Source organism: Talpa occidentalis, unplaced genomic scaffold, assembly GCF_014898055.3.
Source record: "Talpa occidentalis isolate TD23 unplaced genomic scaffold, MPIMG_talOcc4v2.1 talOcc4.6, whole genome shotgun sequence".
Classification (NCBI taxonomy): domain Eukaryota; kingdom Metazoa; phylum Chordata; class Mammalia; order Eulipotyphla; family Talpidae; genus Talpa; species Talpa occidentalis.
In genome coordinates this window covers 39478355-39498039 of record NW_023604972.1, presented here as the reverse complement: position 1 = coordinate 39498039, position 19685 = coordinate 39478355, and the positions used below count along the sequence as shown (strand labels likewise).

General features: G+C 34.6%; 1 protein-coding gene across 1 annotated transcript; it reads left to right on the top strand.

Annotated features, from left to right (window-relative positions):
- The first annotated feature begins 6133 nt into the window (after nucleotides 1-6133).
- Nucleotides 6134-19361, top strand: LOC119260825 (transmembrane protease serine 11B-like protein). The gene is made up of 10 exons (XM_037529916.1): nucleotides 6134-6159; nucleotides 9389-9504; nucleotides 11893-12011; nucleotides 12109-12176; nucleotides 14945-15105; nucleotides 15765-15803; nucleotides 16327-16501; nucleotides 17306-17565; nucleotides 17977-18119; nucleotides 19200-19361. The coding sequence occupies exons 1-10, from the start codon at nucleotides 6152-6154 to the stop codon at nucleotides 19359-19361; spliced, it is 1251 nt and encodes a 416-aa protein (XP_037385813.1). The 5' UTR covers nucleotides 6134-6151.
- Nucleotides 19362-19685: the final 324 nt, after the last annotated feature.

Here is a 19685-nt window from a genome sequence, read left to right as displayed (position 1 = left end):
TACTCTTTTCCTCTTTTTTTTTTTTTTTTTTATAAAATAAGACTCAAGTGCCATGCTTGGTGATGTTAAGTCTATCCATGACCAGGTGTGACACGAAGTCCTCCTCCTCTCCTCTCTCATCCTCTGACAGATCACATATATTTATTGATCACCCACAGTGTTCTAGGAACTGTCAGACAGAGACATAGTGTCTTCTTTCAAGGATGCTTAATTTGGTGCACATGGATAGGCAATAAACACATACAGAAGAAAATTTTGGATTGTGATACATGTTATGAAGGAAATAAAAGGCAATATGATAGAAAATAGAGGGACTACTTGAGACTGAGCTGTCCGAAAAAAACTTTCTGTGAGCATCACATTCAAAGAGGAGAGAAATCAGAAGGGAAAAGTGTGAAGACCTTTAGATAGAAATCAGCAAGGTGGATATGTGGGGAGAAACAAAATGAATGTGACTTAAGCCTGACAGACAAGTGAGGTGGTATCTCATTGTGATTTTGATTTGCAATCCCCAGATGAGCATATTTCATGTCTCTATTGGCCATCTGTATGTCTTCTTTGAAGAAGTGTCTATTTAGCTTTTCTTCCCATTTTTAAATTTGATTATTTGTTTCCTTTTTTTGAATTGTATGAATTTAATGCAATTCTTATCAAATTTTCAATGTCATTCTTCCAAGAAATAGAATAAACATTACTGAAATTTATATGTAACCACAATAGACCCGAAATAATCATAGCAAACCTGACAAAAATGCAGAACAGAGGGATAATATTCCCAAGACTTAAAACTATTTTGCAAAGCTATAGTAATCAAAACAGTATAGTATTGGCCTAAAAAGACACTTAGATCAATGGAATAGAATAGAATTTAGAGCTCAGAATTAATTACAATTAATCTGTGACAAAGGATCTAAGAGTATATAATGGAGAAATAAGATCCTATTCAATAAATGATACTGGGAAAACTGTTTAGTGATATGCAAAAGACTGAAAATAGACCACTGTCTCATACCATATGCAAAAATTAACACAAAAGAGTAAAGACTTGAATATGAGACCCATAAAATCCATGAAAGAAAACATAGGCAAAGTACTCCATGACATTCATTTCAGAGATTTCTTTGGGGACAAGATTCCAACAGCAAGGAAGGCAAATGCAAATATAAACATCAAAGTAAAAATCTTCTGCACAATGATAGAAATTATCATGAAAATGAAGACACTGTGCTAAATGGGAAAAAAAATCTTTGTATATAATACATGCAACATGGGGCTAATATAAAAGATATATCTTTTGCTTTTAAATAAGAGTGGTATATTCCTTATTGCAATCATGAGTCCTTCCACATATCCAAAGGTGTGAAATCTTTACAAATTTTAATATTTAAAAGTACAACAGTGGTATGTGCATAGTCTTCCTTGCACCCATGTGTGAGCTGAATGTTAAAATTTCAGGGATTATATCATCTAATTGTGAAACACACCAATAATGAAAATTAAGGATTCTAATTGTTTTACAATTTAATAGTATTAATGGTGTCAAGTTATTTGCATCTATCAATATCTGCATGGTAAAGAAAAATATTTGCTCCTATCTTCAGATGCTGTGAGCTTGTTGTTAAAAACTTATCAGCACACTGCAGAATGTAAACTATTTCTTATTATACCCTTAAAAGAAATCTTCACCAGAAGATATAACTTGGGCACAATATCTATTCTATGACATTATAAACTAGTTTTGTGACTACTTCATTGGATGTTTGTTAAATATCTTAATTATTGCCTGCTAACGAATGAGTAAATAAGAATTGTTTGTGGTTTTCATTTCTTATGTTCCAATACAGGAAATCAAGAGGATCTATTTTGAAACATTTCATAGTAATATGACAAGAACATTTGAGATTGGCAGTTTATAGTGCTTAATTAGAGGATTCCAGAAAAGACAATTATATGTTGTTATAATATGTTGCATTCTTTACAATTATCATGCTTATTATAAACATAAAATAATCCAATCATGGATTCTTATACTGTTTTTCCTAAAATTTTTCACAGTTGGCACTTGTGGTTGAATACACAAAACTTTACTTTCACTAAATATAGAACATATTATATAAGAATTCCATTAACTAGCTATCAGGTTTATGCTCTTTAAGTCAGATTGTCTCATATAACAAAGATTCACTGAGGCAGAAATAATGAGCCAGGGTAATGAGAGACTGTCCCCATATTACCCTTACCAGTCATTTGATGAAAGAGTAAGGATTAAGATGAAAATAAAAACAAGCTATGAAGGGAACAGACAATGTTTAGTAATCAAGGAGAATTAGTCTAGGAGCATTCTTCTTTCCTGGTTAAAATTCTACTCCACCCCTCATCTCAACACCTTTAGAGAATGAAACTCAAATTCTTTATTATACATTGCAACTCCTTAAGTCCTTGAGTCTTCTTCCTACTCATGATTCAAGATGCTGCTGAGATGTTACTTCTTACCAGGAAGATTCCCTGACACTCTGAGACTCGTGATCCACGTTGCCCCAGGAATCCAACTGTCATTGCCTTTTCTACAGGATGTAAAGCTCATCTATTTATGCATCTAAACATCCTACTAGACCATAAGTTTTTCAAGGACTCCTTTTCATTTCTTTATTCCTGAACTGTGGCTACTTCCTGAACCTGTCTCAATGAATAAAATTAAAATGCAATATTAGCATCTGGCTCCTGCCTACATCTCTGTTTTATCTACCATTATGCCCTCGTATTTAACCTATATTCTATCACACTATTACTTGAGATTTCTGAAACAAGATAAAATACATGGGCATTTCCAAATGCTGTAGTTGTCTAGAAGTTTCTTCTCTGACAGTTTTTTTTTTCTCTCCCTGGTAACCTCTTACCATCTTTTAAAATTTAGTTTAAAATTGTTATCAAACAATTATCTCTTTTGGGAAAGTTCTACAGGGCCAACAAGTAAATTAATTTTAGTCGATTTTTATTGGGCCCTGACTCTCTGAGGACCTATACTTTATAGCCAATACAATTCTTCTTTTTCCTACTTAGATCCACATCAAGCATAAACTTTTATTGCATGTCAATGAGTACATTACATATTTTAGAAATTACATAAGTAATGTATTTAAACATTATCCCTGTGGAAAAAATAAACTCGATATAAATTGAGTTAAACTTTTTTTATGACCATTTTATTTCTGGTCTCTTTCCTTCTCTGCAGAGTAATCATTGCTTTGTGACTTTTTCTGGATTTTTTCATATATTTATTTATAATTTTATAAATAAATACAAGAATTTAAGTATATGAAATACCACCCATTAAAATGTGAAGTATTGGGCTTCCCCAGTGGCGCAGCAGTTGAGCGCTGGGTTGCGAAGCTGCCCGCAGCCTCTGTAGCGCAGGTTCGATCCCTGGGCCACTGGGCGAGGGTCCCACAAGGCTCGCAGACCTCTCCTGCTGCCTGCTGCTCCCCACAGCAGTGTACTTCGGTCCTTCTGCCTGTTCTGCTCTCCACTCTGTCTCTGGTGAATTCTCTCACCCTCCCACGCTTCTGACTGTACCCAGTGCTTGTATAAATAAATAAATCTTTAAAAAAAAATAAAATGTGAAGTATTATTTACTATTTCCTTTAGGTATTTATGATATCATATTGAATTATCTTTCTACATCTCATAATTTTACATAATTTTTATTGAGGTTGTTCTGAATAGATCTGCAACTGTATCAGTCATGGTTTAGAGCAGCAAAGACACTTTAAGCAGAGAGGAATTTGAAATAAGACATCATGTACTTTAAAAATTGTTGGAAGGACTAGTGGTGCAGGCTCTGGACTAAATCCTGAAATGATTAATAAGAAATTGGAAAACTTATACCCAGGAGAAGAGACTGCAATTGACAATATTGAATTCAGTAAATAAGATCCAGAGATCAGAAAGTCTCCATCACAGATGATATTATTGCTACAGATTCTTGATATCCAGAAACTGGACTGATCTCTGCCTACAATAAAATTGTTTCTTGACTCCCAGTCTGATGATCATTATGAAAAATATAGTATAAGATGCCATTCACACCTTCAGGTTAAAGCAGGTTATTCTTCCATTGAGGTGATAAGACATGCACAGGACAGATTTAAATAGAAACCCATTATAACAAGGTAGCAGATTGAGATCAAAATGAATACTGAAGACAGCATATATTAGAGAAAAGAAAAAAGAGGGAAGACTTCATGATGGAAGTGGCAATTAGGTTGGACTATAAAGCATGAAGAAACACTAGATGAATAGAAATGGAAATCCTGGGAGTATTAAACATTATGAATAAAAGCATGGAAATAAGAAAGCACTTGCCATTCAAGGGAGGGAACTATGAGAAGTGACTCAACTGTTGAGTATTAACCCAGCAGTAATCTGAAGCTGGCCGCTATGTGAAGTGGGCAGAGAGGGACCAAGGCAAAGGCAAATCACTTTGTATTGGTAGGTAGCAATTTTAGTGAACAAGGGAACTTATGAAGCTTTTCCTTGGGTGGACAAGAGGAGAGAGTTTTTTGCACACCTTTACCTTTTGCTAAACCTCAAAAGTCACATAACCAGTCCAAATAGTCTCACTAACACATTTCATGTTATTTTCTCTCTTGGAATCACTGTGGCTTTGGGAATACATATAATAAAGGGGGAGGGAGTGATGTAACATCTCTGATTGCTCAAGTACAGCATGAGGGTCAATTGTTTCGCCACATCTTCTCAAAAATTAAGTAAAGTCTACTGATAGTTCTAGGTAAAGTCATTGTTAAGATAATGCAATGTCCTGGACATATTCCTCAGCATCGTGGTCTCAGTCATACAACAACATTACATTTATGTATGATAAAGCTGAAACTCAGAGATTTATGTCCAACATCTAGTTACTAGTGGACTGGCCTTGGCATAGAGGTCATGCATGTTCTGCTATACTATTGTGCTCTGGAATACCACAGACTAAGAGAGATGGCATTCTAAATAGCCTTGAATATCAACCACAAAGTTTGTTTTTTTCCTGAATGTAGTTGAGAATTTTGAAGATTATAAAATATATATTAGGAAGATGAATTATGCTTATTAATATCATCTTTTAAATCTCTACTCAAAAGCTTCCTCCTCACAGAGATCTTTCTGGAATACCCTAAAGAATGCTACCCCCACGCATGTACTACTTCCACCTAATAATTCTACTTTATTTTTATTATTGCATATATAAATATCTCATTAAATAATGTACTCAGTATTTTCTCACTGTGTGTCTATTAGACTGTAAGCTCCATGAGGTAGGAATTTTATTATATTCATTGTATTTCTACTACTAGGAAACAATGTGTAGCCTCAGGAAGTATATGGCAAATATCAATTAATGAATAACTTAAGTGTAAGGTTAAAGAATGATGGTATCAAGAATCTCTATTAGTGCCCCAAATACCTAAATGTCCTCCTGAAATTTTTGTTTTTATGAAAATTTGATGTGTCACCCAAAAAGTTAATCCATATTCTCTTAAACAACATCTGATCAGATGACTTACTTCCCTTTCCAATAAAGAATCAAAACAGAACTCATATTTCTCACACCAAAACCTGCCTTCATCTTTAAATTCATTCTTATAGAAGCACAAAGAGACAACTTTTAGCTTGAGAATGTTTTAAGTGAATAATGCTATAGCAAAATTATTGTATCAAAAAATCCAACTTGCATGTAAGTTATTTGTCAAAGACAGCTCTAGTGAATTCAACTGGGTTTCACTGGGGAGGAGTTCTATACCATGGAAAGAATGGATGGAATCTAAGTCAGAACACTGATTCACCAATCTGTAGTGTTATTTTGTGGGTGGACCTCACAGGTGACCAATCCAAGTAATGTCTATTGTATTTTTCTAAGTAACCCATTCAAAGACCATTTTTATTTCTTCCTTTAAACCACAGTTCCACAACTGTCATCAACACTTGTTAAACGAGTTTCCCTTTAATTGCTTTCTGCTATTGCACCCAGCCCTTAAAACCCCAACTATCATTGTGGTTAGCACATTTACCTGAGAACCACTGATCAGGACAAAAGTAGCACGGAAGTGTCCTTTATTTTTATTAACATCAACAGCCATTATATCAGCACATTATGTACAGGTAAGTGGAGATTTGCTTGGCTAAAATTCTGACAGAAATAGAATTATGTTTCCCCAATATGACCCTCACTCAAGGGATGCAGAGAAATAACTGACTTTAAGGGGGAATTTGTAATTGTCCCACAATATTTTGGATTTCCTGCATAGAGACAACCCTAGAACATACCTATATTTGTTTATGGAATCTGTAGATTCATGGAGTGATTTGGAGAGTGCTTCTAAAAGGTGACATGCAGCTTAATGTTCTGTGAATGAAAAATACTATTGTATGACTGTAGTAAAGTGAAGAAAAAGAAATGGAGAGAAAATTTTCTCTTAAAAATCAAATGTTAAATTGGTATTGGTGTTGCTGCTGATCATGACCCTTGCATTTGTTTAACATCTTGCTCTTTCTAAAATGCATTCATGAATATTATCTTGAATCTCACAGTACCATTGCTTCCTATGTGTTCTCTGTAGACTCACATAAAACATTATTTTTATGAATTAGAAAGGAAAGTTTATTAGTGTAAAAAATCAAACACATGAGATTGATGATAAATTTTATGAAGGCATTTTACTCTTCTGAAACATCTCTTGCCCAGAACAGAATTTGTTAAAATATATGCTTCATTTTTTAAAAGTAAAGCTGCATATTTTTATTTGTAAAATGTTCATGAATTAGAATGCTTATGTATAGACATGTGAAGTTTAGTTTTAAAGTGTCTAATTATCATATGAACAGTGATTATTAAATATTTATTACTTTATATATTATTTATATATTCAACTCACAGGGCATTTTCATCAAAATATACGCTCTATAGCAAAATTAACTGAATCTAATTTTAATATATCTAGTGTTTAGATAATGATGAAATATAAATTCACACATTACATGAATATTCTCTAAAAATGTGTATCTTGAGTCAACAGTTGAGTCCTTCAAGACATACATACATATATATGTAAATGTGATTAGAAAGAATACTCAATGTGATAAAATACACTAAGAAAAATTTTCTTGAATTGTTATTCTGTGATTTCTTTATTAAAGATGGTATATTTTTCATGATTGAAATTTTTTATTAGCCACATCTTTGATCTATTAGAGATCACACATAGTTAAAAGTGAAGAGGAAACAGCATGCTTGTTTTGTTTTGTTTTCTCTGTAAGGTAGTCATCACTTTTGTGCTGGGTGGATGATTTTTAATATTTATAGGTCCCTCCTCCTTCACCATCATCATTTGACAGTTGCGTGAAGTTTTAACTTGAAAGATTTCAAAGGATTAAGTCATTGTTTCTAAGTACTCCTAGTACCTAATTAAGGTTAAAGCTGTAATTTAGTGTCTATCTTCTCAGAGGGAGGTTTCATCCTGTTGCCTGAGAGGATGGAGGGATTTGGGGACATGTTGTGTGCTGCAGGTGCATTTAGGGGGAACTTATTTAATTCTGTGACTGTATGTGGGTGCCTAAGTGATAAATAGCCAAGATGAAAAAAAGAACTATAAGTGAAAGAAAAGACTTCAAAACCACACCAATTTCAATTTCTTTCTAAGGGTTAGTTCATAGATTAGAAAAAAACCCTGTGTTTTAGATCCTTGTCAACTAGCACTGATAGATCTTGGCCAGGAGAGTTGTTTTTTTTTTTTCCCCTGTGGCAAGATCTAATCAATATTCTTTACCTTCTTCCAGTTATTCCCTTCATGTAATTTTTCAGAAGAATTGGTAGGATGGACCACCAATAATAATGGCTAAGTGGGGAAACTGACAATTCTGCCTGGGAAGTCTATCATTTTATAGCAGTTATTTAATCTGTGTCATGGTTTGAAACTTTAGGTTATAAGCTAGAGGGAGTTACAACCCAGAAAAACTTCTGAGCTATAAAAACAATAATCAAAATGGAAAAAGTTAGGGAAAGTATATATAAGAATTAGAAAGGTATTTCAGTCCTTCACTTTTAAACTGTAGAATTTATGAATTCTACCACATATTATTTGATCAACTGTTAATAGATTTAGTTTTATTTCTAGTCTTATAAGAATATGATTTCTTAAAACAAATTGCAGAAATAAAAGAAAAAAATGTCCCAACCTGTGTGAAGTCCTGCCCTGAGGTAAATGTTTAAAGCTAAAACTAGTCAAAATCAGAAATGTATAAATATAGTCCCACTTAAAACAAGGGGAAGAAGTAATTAGTAAGAGTTCATGGGAGACATGAAAGGGTGTGGAGCAAAAATTAGTGAACCAAGCCAGGAACTAAGTAGTTTCAGTGTAACTGAATTCTTATGAGATGAAGTCAGTGATGACCCATCACTGAAAGGTAACAGTATTTTGATTTTTACACTTGAAAGAACATGAGGATAATTTAAAGTCTTCTTTTGGGAGATATCAATAGTGCTGAGATTCAAGAAAGACATCAGACATTGTAGATAGAATGGAAACAATTGTTTGCCTTAGGAAAAGAAATACAAATTTTGTACAATATTATAATTAGCCAGCACTATTATATACTAGTATAGTTTTACAGCATTTTTTTTTTCTGTTTTTGGATGACTCCTAAATTTACATCCCCAGCTCTGGTTCCTCATAGTTCCACTGTCTACTGGAAATTTAAATGTCTTTCAAATGCAAGATATAACAACTTTAATATTTTCCTTCCCAAGTTACCTCTGTACCTCTTGTATATTTCATTGTTTCCTTTTACATCTTTAGTTAAAATCTTGTGTTATTTTTATTCCTAATCCTTTGTTAATGTAGATAACTAATTACCAAATTCAAATATTTTACTGTAAACTTTCTCAGATTCATCACACTTACTTTCATTTCTCACTCCACCTCCCTGTATTACAGTAGTCTCTTTCTTTGTCCTCCCTTTAAACTATCATTATGCATATTTACTACGGATTCATCTTCCTAATCACTTATGTCCTTAGTGATACTAACTCTGTCACTACCCATTGACCATGGGAAGGAAATAGATGCTAAGCATAGGAAACTGACACCAGTCATCATACTCCTGGGAAATAATTTCATGGCACTCACACAGAGCTTCAATCAAAATTTGAAGTAACACGTTGATTTTTCTTCCTCTTTTCTTCCCATCCTTCCATTTTGTTTTCAAATGTCCTTTGCTACTACTTTGCCCAAATTGTGGAACTTCTAGGGGTGCATAAGCAGGAAAAAGGAAAGCTTTGGAATGACTCTGGCTCTTCTGATATATGGTTTTTATTCACGTCCTTGATTTGCAGACCTGTCGCAATTGCCCGCCCATCATTGCCACTATGGATGATCGCACTAATTGTGTTTGGAGTGTTGGCAATCCTGGGGATAACTATTGGTCTCCTGGTTCATTTTCTGGCAGTAGGTTGGTAAAACATACATTTTTGGTATATTTAAGTTTGTTATGAGCATTATTTCCATTTCTACAAAAGACAAAAAAAAAAAACCAGTTGCAACCAATTGATAATACCCCTTTAAATATACGTCAGTGACCCAAGATACAAGAAATGAAAATTATTAGTATTGGCCAAACACTTTACTGCAGATGCATTTTTGAATACACACAGGTTAAAGACTGTATACCATATACACATATGAATGTCTAGATAGATAATAGGTAGGAAAAAAATCTCAGATTATATAATATGTATTATTTTATGGTTAATTTATGACACTGACTTTATATGAAGAGAAACTGAATAATATTGAATTTTTGAATTATTTCTTCCTAACAAAAATAGTGATATTAAAAAACCCTTTAACATAGATTTCAAAATAGACTTTAAAAAACATGAGGAATGTTGGAGTCATTTTTCAAAAACCATGTGTTTCAACTTTAGACTTTATTATATCCTGTTCTGAAAGGTATGAAAATCAGCACACTTCTCATTTTTCCCTCACTTCCTAATAGTCAGCAATATTGTCCTTTTTACATCATCAACATTTATTTCTTCATTCTGATTTATAGTCAGAATTATTACAATTGTTTCATTTTAATATATATTTATGTACACTTAAATGAAACATATCATTACTATCCATTCATTTTCCCATGAATTTCCATGCTTGGATTCTTTTCCCTCCAAATATATATTAAATTAAGGTATATATTTAATTAAATAGATATAGTCAGAGTTGAGTCAAATTGTCAGGACTTTTTATGAAACACACTATTCTTCCTCCACTATTCCTATTTGCCATTTCTCAGACAAAACTTTCAGCTCTATGAGTCAATTTTTAGTATTGTTATATCCTAATTTTTAGTTAATTTTGATATTATCTTGTCACCTACTTTGGAAGATGAATTTTCCATACTTATCCACTTACTGATAACATATGTGTTGACTTGGAATTTTCCTTCAGCAACAATGTAGGGGTTACTTTCAATTGTCTGTTGCCTTTAATCCCCTAATGACTGGAATCTGTATTTCCTTTTTATTTTTTTATTCACTCAGTTTGGTGGAAAGTATATTCTAAAATCTTTCTAGGAAGTTAATTTTTGGCAGTTCAGGTTTCTGAAAATATTTTAATTACTCTAACAGTATAGAATTCTAGGTTGGAAAAAGTATTTTTCTGAATTTTGAAGCAAAATCTGTATTGTCTTGCTTTGCATGTTTCTATCAAGAAGTCTTGATAGAGCTTTTAAAGAAAGCTTTTCTCCTATACCTACTGCTAAAACCTTATTGTAAAATTTAATTTTTTTCCAGAATTTTGAAATTTCATGGTAGTGTGATATTGTTTACATCTTATTTTCATCTATTGTGCTAACATTTAGTGGGTCCTCTCAATCTAGAAACTCATATGCTTCAATTTCTGAAAATTGTTAGATTATTTCTTTGATGATTTCCTGTCCTCTTTACTTTCCTTCTTGATAGGCAGTAATTTGAATATTAAGGCCCCTATTATATATTTAATGAGTTACTTTTTTTTTTTACTATCTAGATATTCCTTTATATAACCTTATTTCTCATAAAATCACTCCACGTGGGACCCTCGCCGGTGGCCAGGGATCGAACCGGCACTGCAGAGGCTGCGGGCAGCTTCACAACCCAGCGCTCAACCGCTGCCCCACCAGGGGAGGCCCTTTAATCTTTTTTTTTTAACTGAGGTACCCCATCAGGTATTACCACCACAGTGCACCCACCACCAACTAACCTATATGCCACCACCATAGACCATTATACATCCTTTCCTCTTTGTTCTTACCCCTTTCTTACCCCCTTCTCCCCCTTGGTGCTTTAGGTCTCCAGTCAGCTATTAAGGATTAGGAAGTAGGTTAGTTGTGGACTTTGAAAGTCAGACAGATCAAGTTTTGATTCTTGGCTTTTTTTTTTTTTAAGCAGCTATATGATACCAAAAAGTTACTGAATAGCTCCATGATTATATTTCTCCTGAAAAATGGGTGCACTTCAACCAGTTATTATAAAATATCTTCACATGGTTGATACTTAATAAATGATAATTTTATTATAGACTGCAAATTGATTATTCTAGACATAAATATCATTTATAGTTTATAGTCCTATGTCTCAATTAAGAGGTTACTTTTCTACATCTGCTCTATTCTTGTCTTATACTTTCCACAAAACCCATTTTCTTTTTTAAAGCAATTGTTCCAGAAAGATTCACAGGACTTTTCAATATCTAACATGAGCACAATACTTAATTAGTTGGTATTGCTGTATATAATCTGTATGTGTATTTGAAATAAAGTTCTCTGAAATGATTCTTCTATCATTTCTTTATCTCACAGAAAGCAGGACCTATTATTATGGAGGTAGCTTTAAAGTACTGGATATCCCATATAATAAAAATTACGAAAGGGAGACATCACCAGAAAATCATTATCTTAGCAAAATTCTCGAGACTAAGGTAAACTATATTTACTTAAATTTATTTCTTTGTTAATTCTCTGATATATAAATATATAATTGTAATTTGATGTTTGACTCTGTGTTTTCTTTAACAGATGTCTGATGCATTTGAAAGTTCTAGCATTTACAAACAATATATCAATTCTCAAGTCATCAGATTGGTGTAAGTAACTAATATTAACACTCAGAAAAGAGATCAACACTTATATGTTATTACATTTCAAGTTTCTCTGAACAGTTTATTGCTACATTAGTCTTAGTTGATACATTATTAATAAATAGATATACCTTAAGCTAAGTGCTATATCAATTGTACAACATGAAGCCTAAGCAAAGAATGGACTATTTAGTTGCGTTTTATTTATTTATTTATTTTTAATTCTTTTTTTTTTTTTTATAGAGGCATGTTTATTTATTTATTTATTTATTTTATTTGTTTGTTTGTTTGTTTTGTCTATACATGCACTGGGTACAGTCAGAAGTGGGGGAGGGTGAGAGAATTCACCAGAGCCAGGGCGGGGAGCAGAGCAGGCAGAAGGACTGAAGTACACTGCTGAGGGGAGCAGCGGGTGGCAGGAGAGGTCTGCGCGCCATGTGGGACCCTCCTCTGGTGGCCGGGGAGCAGCCGGGGATCGAACCGGCGCCGCAGAGGACGCGGGCAGCTTCGCAACCCAGCGCTCAACCGCTGCGCCACCGGGGAGGCCCTTAGTTGCGTTTTAAATGGACTATTTAGTTGATACATTTAGAATGTATCAAGCCTTAATTACAGTTGATTTATCACTCTGGTTTCTTAAGTCTCTATGTTCAGCAAATATTAGATGTTCCCTTAGACCAATGCCTGATGTTCTAACATTTTTATTTACATTAGCATAAATACAGACTCTATTTTCTCATATTTTTCTTCTAGAAAGTGAGCTAAGCATCTTGTGGAACTGTCTTACAGTTCATACAGGGTAGAAGAAACATATCTACACCTTGGCTTGATGCCAAGGAAATCCTTCAGTCAACATAACAAAAATGTAAACTAACTGCTGTGGTCTCTGCATATGGGTTTAGAGTAGCACAGAATAGCACAGGGAACTCTAGAACAGGAGGTAGATAAACCAAGCCTAGTGTTTGCCACTTAGTTGCTCAAGAGCCTTGGCCAGTCACTGTATCACTTTGCTTCTGTTCCCCTCTGCTATATCCTATCTGTGTCAATTTACAGATGTACTAATATTTGAGAAATATCGGTTAACACTTTGCTTTCCTTATACAACTGTACTCAGCATCAAAAAAGATAATGAATGTGAAAATATTTGCAAATAAACACATTTCAAATGATTCATACATATGCAGAATTTGAAGAAACAAAACAAAGGAAAAGGCAAAACTAAACCAAAACTAATTGTGAAATATGATCACAGATTTGAGACTACAGAGGGGGAGGGTGGGAGGTGGTAAACAAATCAGCAATTACTGCTTTTATCTTCATCACCACTACCAGATCATGCTTATTTACCCTTTCCTTCCTACTCCTGGAAATCATGGAACTCCTGAAATTGCAGAGCGAGTCAAGATCTCCACTAGCACAAAACTAGGGAGTCTATTTTAGTATTGGCAAGACATAGGAGAGCTAGAGGATTTTGCCTTGTTTTCCTATGCATGTAACTTCAAGTATCTATAGCAAGTGTGGGTCTATAGGAAGTGAATGAATAGCTACAGGACAGAACTTTTCATTCTGCTATGCTAATAGTAAACTTCTGTGAGTAGAGTCCTTTCTAAGAATGATAATTGATTTATATGCCAAAATGTTAGCCATACATTAAGAGGACTCACAGAATAATGGTGCCACTTCAGACACCTAACTTCAGGGATACTGGACAATTCCTACACTTTCATTGACCAGTCTTTTGGGTTGCCCACTTCTTTCTTGATTCCTAACAAAACTGCCTGAATACCACAATCAGATTACTCTTCCCCAAGCATGTTTTTACTTATCCACTCTTCACAGTTACCCACTGGCTAGCTCTAAAGACCCTCTTCTATCTCTGGCTGGCTGCATCAGAGGGCAAAATGCATAATGTAAAAGCCTGGGTTATGGAGTCAACTATACAGAATCTGGATCCTTATTTAGTATCAGTGTAAGCTTGAGCACATCAGAGCCTCAATTTTTCCTTATCTATAGATAAAGATAATGACACCTACATTGCCTAGTTATTGTGGAGACTAAATGTGATTAAAAATGTATCTGAAACATAGCGGGTGTCCAATAAATTCTAAATAATATTGCTCCCATCCAGTCATTCTGGAGTTCTGTCCCTCATCTTATCTGCCTGATGAAATTTCATGCTTGATGATAAAATAGTGATGAAAATACTCTAAGGCTCAAGTGTGTATCTCTTTACCCTTGAAAATTTCTCTGTTCCCTTAAGTAAAAATTTACTTTTCTTTCTTTCCTCTATCTGCAAGTAAGAAAAATATCACTATATCACTTCTGCTTCATTTATTATAGTCAACTGTATATATATGTCTTCTGTCTCCTAGAAATCTAGAAATTCTTTAAGGTTTGGAAGCCATGTCTAATGGGTGATCCTGGCATCGTCCAATAGCACCTAGCCCAGTCACTTGTCTAGAGCCATTGTACAATAAATGGTGAATGCATGAGTAAAGGATCCCAATTGTTACATGATATGTCTAACCTGTGCTTCAGGTCTTTTCTGTTTTTCAGATTTGTGGAACTAATTGTCCTCTAAACTGAATATTATAGCTGAATACATACTGTTACCAAGTGAATATAGGAAGATGGACAATTCTGTGAATAAAAGTGAGGGTACTACACAAACCCCTAAAACAGCAGAAGAAATCAAGCTATTAAAGACCAGGGAATGAGGAAGTAAATGCTATTTTTTTTTTTTTTTGCAACATGTGATACCTTTATGTTGTTCCCAGTTCTGATAGCAACAGTGTGACAGCACATATATGGCTGATGTTCAAGGCTCCCAGGTCACAGAAGGAAAACACAAAACGAAAAATTGAAAGCATATTACGTTCCATGCTGACAAACCAATCTGGATACTTGAAAACAGATCCCAATTCTCTTATACTAATGGGTAAGCTTATGTATTAGATACTGAAGTGTTATTTTGATCATTTTATCCTTAACACATATCACAAACACTGAAGAATTCAGTGTTTTTTAGCAGAGCAATTTCTTGTATTCTTCATTATTAAAAAAAAAAAAAAACAGATCATAGTAATGCCAACCTTAAAATTGCTCCTGATGGGGAAAAAAAGCTGTTTCTCATTCTAGAGCAGATAGTAAGACTTTGAACAGTCCTTATAAATAATGGCAGGTCTTGCTATTCTTTTCATGATCCCCTATAAACTTTCAAAAACAGCCTTTATAAGACATGCCACTTTATGAAAGTGATTTTTGTGTACTGACAGAATCATATTCAGAGGACTTCCTGATCTTCTAAGGAAAGATTCTAGCAATTTCCCATTTTTGCTGATGTAGAATACAATGCCAATTAAATGAAAATGAAGTTTCATTTTCATATATGATGTTATTTCCATATATGTATTCATAAAGAGTCAAAGGACAATTTCAGTAAACCAGTTTCTCTCTTTTCTGTTGAAACTTTATCCAGAGGTTCACTATTATTCCTGGACCCTACTGCTTTGTAAACCTGCCATCTTACTCCATCGGTATGTGGGTTGAGGGACTGATATTAGATACTAAATTTACTATTTTTTTGTTTTATATCAGAAATGAGTAAGGCTGATGCTGAACAGATAATCAACAACCGTAAGTTCAGATACTTTTTAATTAAATGTGTGAGATGATCTAAAACATATCAGTCAAGATTTGTTGCTCCTGACCAGGTATGGTTATAAGTGCTTATATGTAATCACTTAATCCTCACAACAATCCTAGAGATAAGCATTATTATCCTCTCATTTTAGAGATGGGGAAACTAAAGCACAAAGAAATAAAATAAGTTATCCAGATACATCCAGTCTGCAAATGGTTGAGCTAGAATTCAAACCAAGTTGTGTGGTTACATAGCCCATGAACTTAACCTTGACTTTATATGCCTCCATAGCTTTCACATTCTCTAAGTATTGCCGTGTCTTGGAGACACTGGGTATGGAGGTGACTCAGGGGCTGCTAGTGATTCCTGGGTAAAGAGAATATGCTCTGTTCCTGTCCATGCAAGATATTGTTAGACATAATCATGTATGAATGACAGCACCTCACTCTTGGTTTTGTAATCCAATAAATATTATTTTCCTATATTCAATGACACAAAACTGACCCTTTCTGCCAGGCTGTGGGAGACGAGCAAGGATGTCAGCTACACATGACAGAGTCAAGGGAGGTTCCACTGCTCAGGAAGGAGAATGGCCATGGCAAGCAAGTGTCAGAAGGAATGGTCGACACTACTGTGGGGCCTCTTTGATAAGTGACAGATACCTGGTGACTGCAGCTCACTGCTTTAAAAAGTAAGTTCATCTTGTTGCCCAAGGCTGGGGAGACCAAAGATGCTGGGGCAGGTCGATTTTATACACATTATTCCAGAGGAATTATCAACAGCACTCCCTTTTATTCTAAAAAGTATCATGGTTTAGAAGACAAATTATACGATAAAACTAATCTAACACTTTGCTCCCTTACCATTAGGAAAAGGATGAGTCATTCATTCTTCATCCTACATTTCCCTCCTCATATTATTCTTATCTTTCATCTGTGTATACCTTAGACATTCCAAACCATTTTTAGTTGGTAAAACACATCTTTTTCATATCTCCCTTCTCCTTTGCACATGCCTGATCCCTCTCCTCATGTTTTAGGCTAATATGACTCATCTATATAGGGTCATCCAAAATGCTCTTTAAGAAATCTTCCATTCCACTGGTGCATCTCCAGGTCATTAGTTGGTGCTCAGCACTCATAACAAATCTTCCATTCCTAGAGCATACAGATTTAATTCCTCCATTTTGTGGTTTGACTCGTTATAAATACAATCATTTAGGCAATTGCAGCTGCCTCTGTTTATGCTCAATTTAAATTAGGTTTAAATTTCTTGAAAGTATGAAGTATTTATTTTATTTTTATATCCCCATTGCCTTATATATTGCATTATGTAGGGATCCAAATAAGATTTTTAAAATGAATGAAAAAATCCAATTGTATCACTGCTAATAGATTATAAAGCAAAAAATATTTTCATGACACAAGTATAGTAGGTACAGACTATACTTCTGATTTTGAAATAAATACAAAATATATGATTTTCATCTCTTTAGAACACAAAATCCAAGAAACTATACTGTCAGCTTTGGTACTAGAGTTACTCCTCCTTATATGAAACATTACATTCAACAAATTATTATTCATGAAGACTACGTCAAAGGTCAACATCATGATGATATCGCAGTTATACTGCTCACAGAAAAAGTTTTGTTTAAGAATGATGTACATAGAGTTTGTCTTCCTGAAGCTGCAGAGATTTTCCCACCAGGTGAAGGAGTTGTTGTAACCGGATGGGGAGCAGTTTCCTATGATGGTAAGTTCAATGAAAACGTAATACAGTATTTAAAGTTCAAAAACTAGAAAAATTAGCAACAAGGTACAGTGTCAAAGGTGCAATTTACTTTCAGATTCACAACTTCCAGGTGATCTCTCAGGGAAGGTGCATATGGAGTTATAAAATTTCAAATTCCTAGGTTTGGAGCATTCCAAGGAGACCGATCTAGTTGTAAAAAGTCTCTACCTTATTGGAGAAAGATCTGGTCCAAAGATGTAAGTAGAGAGATCAGGACATAGAAAAGCAGCATTAAAATGATGTTTCAAATTTTTCTTTGAACTATTGTTTTTTATTGCTTTGAATGAGGGCCTTTAATTTTAAGAATAGACAAGAGTCAAATGTTGGTCTTCTGCACAAAGGACAAAATAATGTTTCTGTCTTGTTCTTTAGGTGAAATGCCACTGTTACTTCAGAAAGCACCTGTGAGGATTATTGATACAAACACTTGTAATGCTAAAGAAGCATATAATGGTCTGGTGCAGGACACGATGTTATGTGCTGGCTATATGGAAGGAAACATTGATGCCTGTCAGGTAAGGCTGGATATTATTCACATCGGACAAATAGTATATCAATAATTGCTATTATTTTATGGAAATCATTAATGCAGAGACAATTCTATGGTTCAGTTCATTGTACTTTGACAAGTCTGTCAAACTTCCTTTCAGCTTTCACACTAAAGTAATTCTTCCCTGCAGACAAATGAGTTCATAAATTTTTAACAAACATGTATGTTGGATTTACTCTGAGTTCTTTACAAATATTAATTCATTTAATCTTCACCATAACATTGTGACACAGATTCTATCATTATTGTCATTTTATAGACAAGGAAACTGAAGAAGGTGAAGTGATTTATATAAGGTCTCACAACGAAAAAATGGAAGAGCTGGCATATCAACCAAAATAATCTAGTATCACAATCTATTATTTTACCTATATGTCAGAAAAGAATTAGTCCTGAAAATTTTCAGTTACATCCAGTCCATTTCTCTTACCTTTTGAGCCCCAAAGGCTAGGGTTGTGGCCACTTTCTCAGCTATGAAACCCTGGACTGCAAGTACTTTCATAATACAGATCTCCCCAAATTTTTCTCATAGAACTAGACTTTGTAACTTCTCATTTCACACCTTCAAGGTTTCAGGTAAATATCAAGGAGTCCCAGGGAGTATATTCTTACCATCCAGAGCTGAGATTATGGGTGATGAAGGAATTTATACCATACACCTTTCTATGGTTTCTTTTTCTTTTCTTTTTATTTATTTATACAAGCACTGGGTACAGTCAGAAGCGCTGGAGGGTGAGAGAATTCACCAGAGCCAGAGCAAGGAATAGAACAGGTAGACTGATGAAGTACACTGCTGAGGGGAGCAGCGGGCAGCTGGAGAGGTCTGCGCACCATGTGGGACCCTCGCCCAGTGGCAGGGGATCGAACTGGTGCTGCAGAGGCTGCGGGCAGCTTCTCAGCCCAGCGCTCTACTGCTGCACCACCAGGGAGGCCCCTTCCTATGGTTTCTATGAAGCAGAAATCACAAACTTCATCTGGGCTTATCACTTGATGTGAAAAATCAGGAAGTAAATTTTCATAATGTTTAATATTCTGTTTTATTTAGGGTGACTCTGGAGGACCATTGGTTTACCCCAATTCTCGAGATATTTGGTACCTTGTTGGAATAGTGAGCTGGGGTTTAGAATGTGGTAGAATCAATAAGCCAGGTGTCTACGTTCGAGTGACCTCCTACCGCAACTGGATTGCCTCCAAGACTGGTATCTAAGACAAGAGAGACTTGTAACAATTATATCAGGTCATTTTTGCCTTATTTAATATGCCCTTTAATAAATTAGTGTGTACAATGATTATTTCGAAAGACTTGTGTTCCCAAGGGAATTTATGAACTTTAATTCTAAGCAGACTCTACAAAACAAGAAATCTCATTCTAGGCCTTCAGAAAGTCCCACGCAAAGTAAGTGTTCCTAGCAAACCAGCCTACTACTATTTGCTTTCTATTTAATGAATCAACATTGGAGCTATCTCACCACATCATAAAAAGTTCTTGGTTTTAGTCATTAAACTTTCTAGTTTATGAAAGTACATTCTT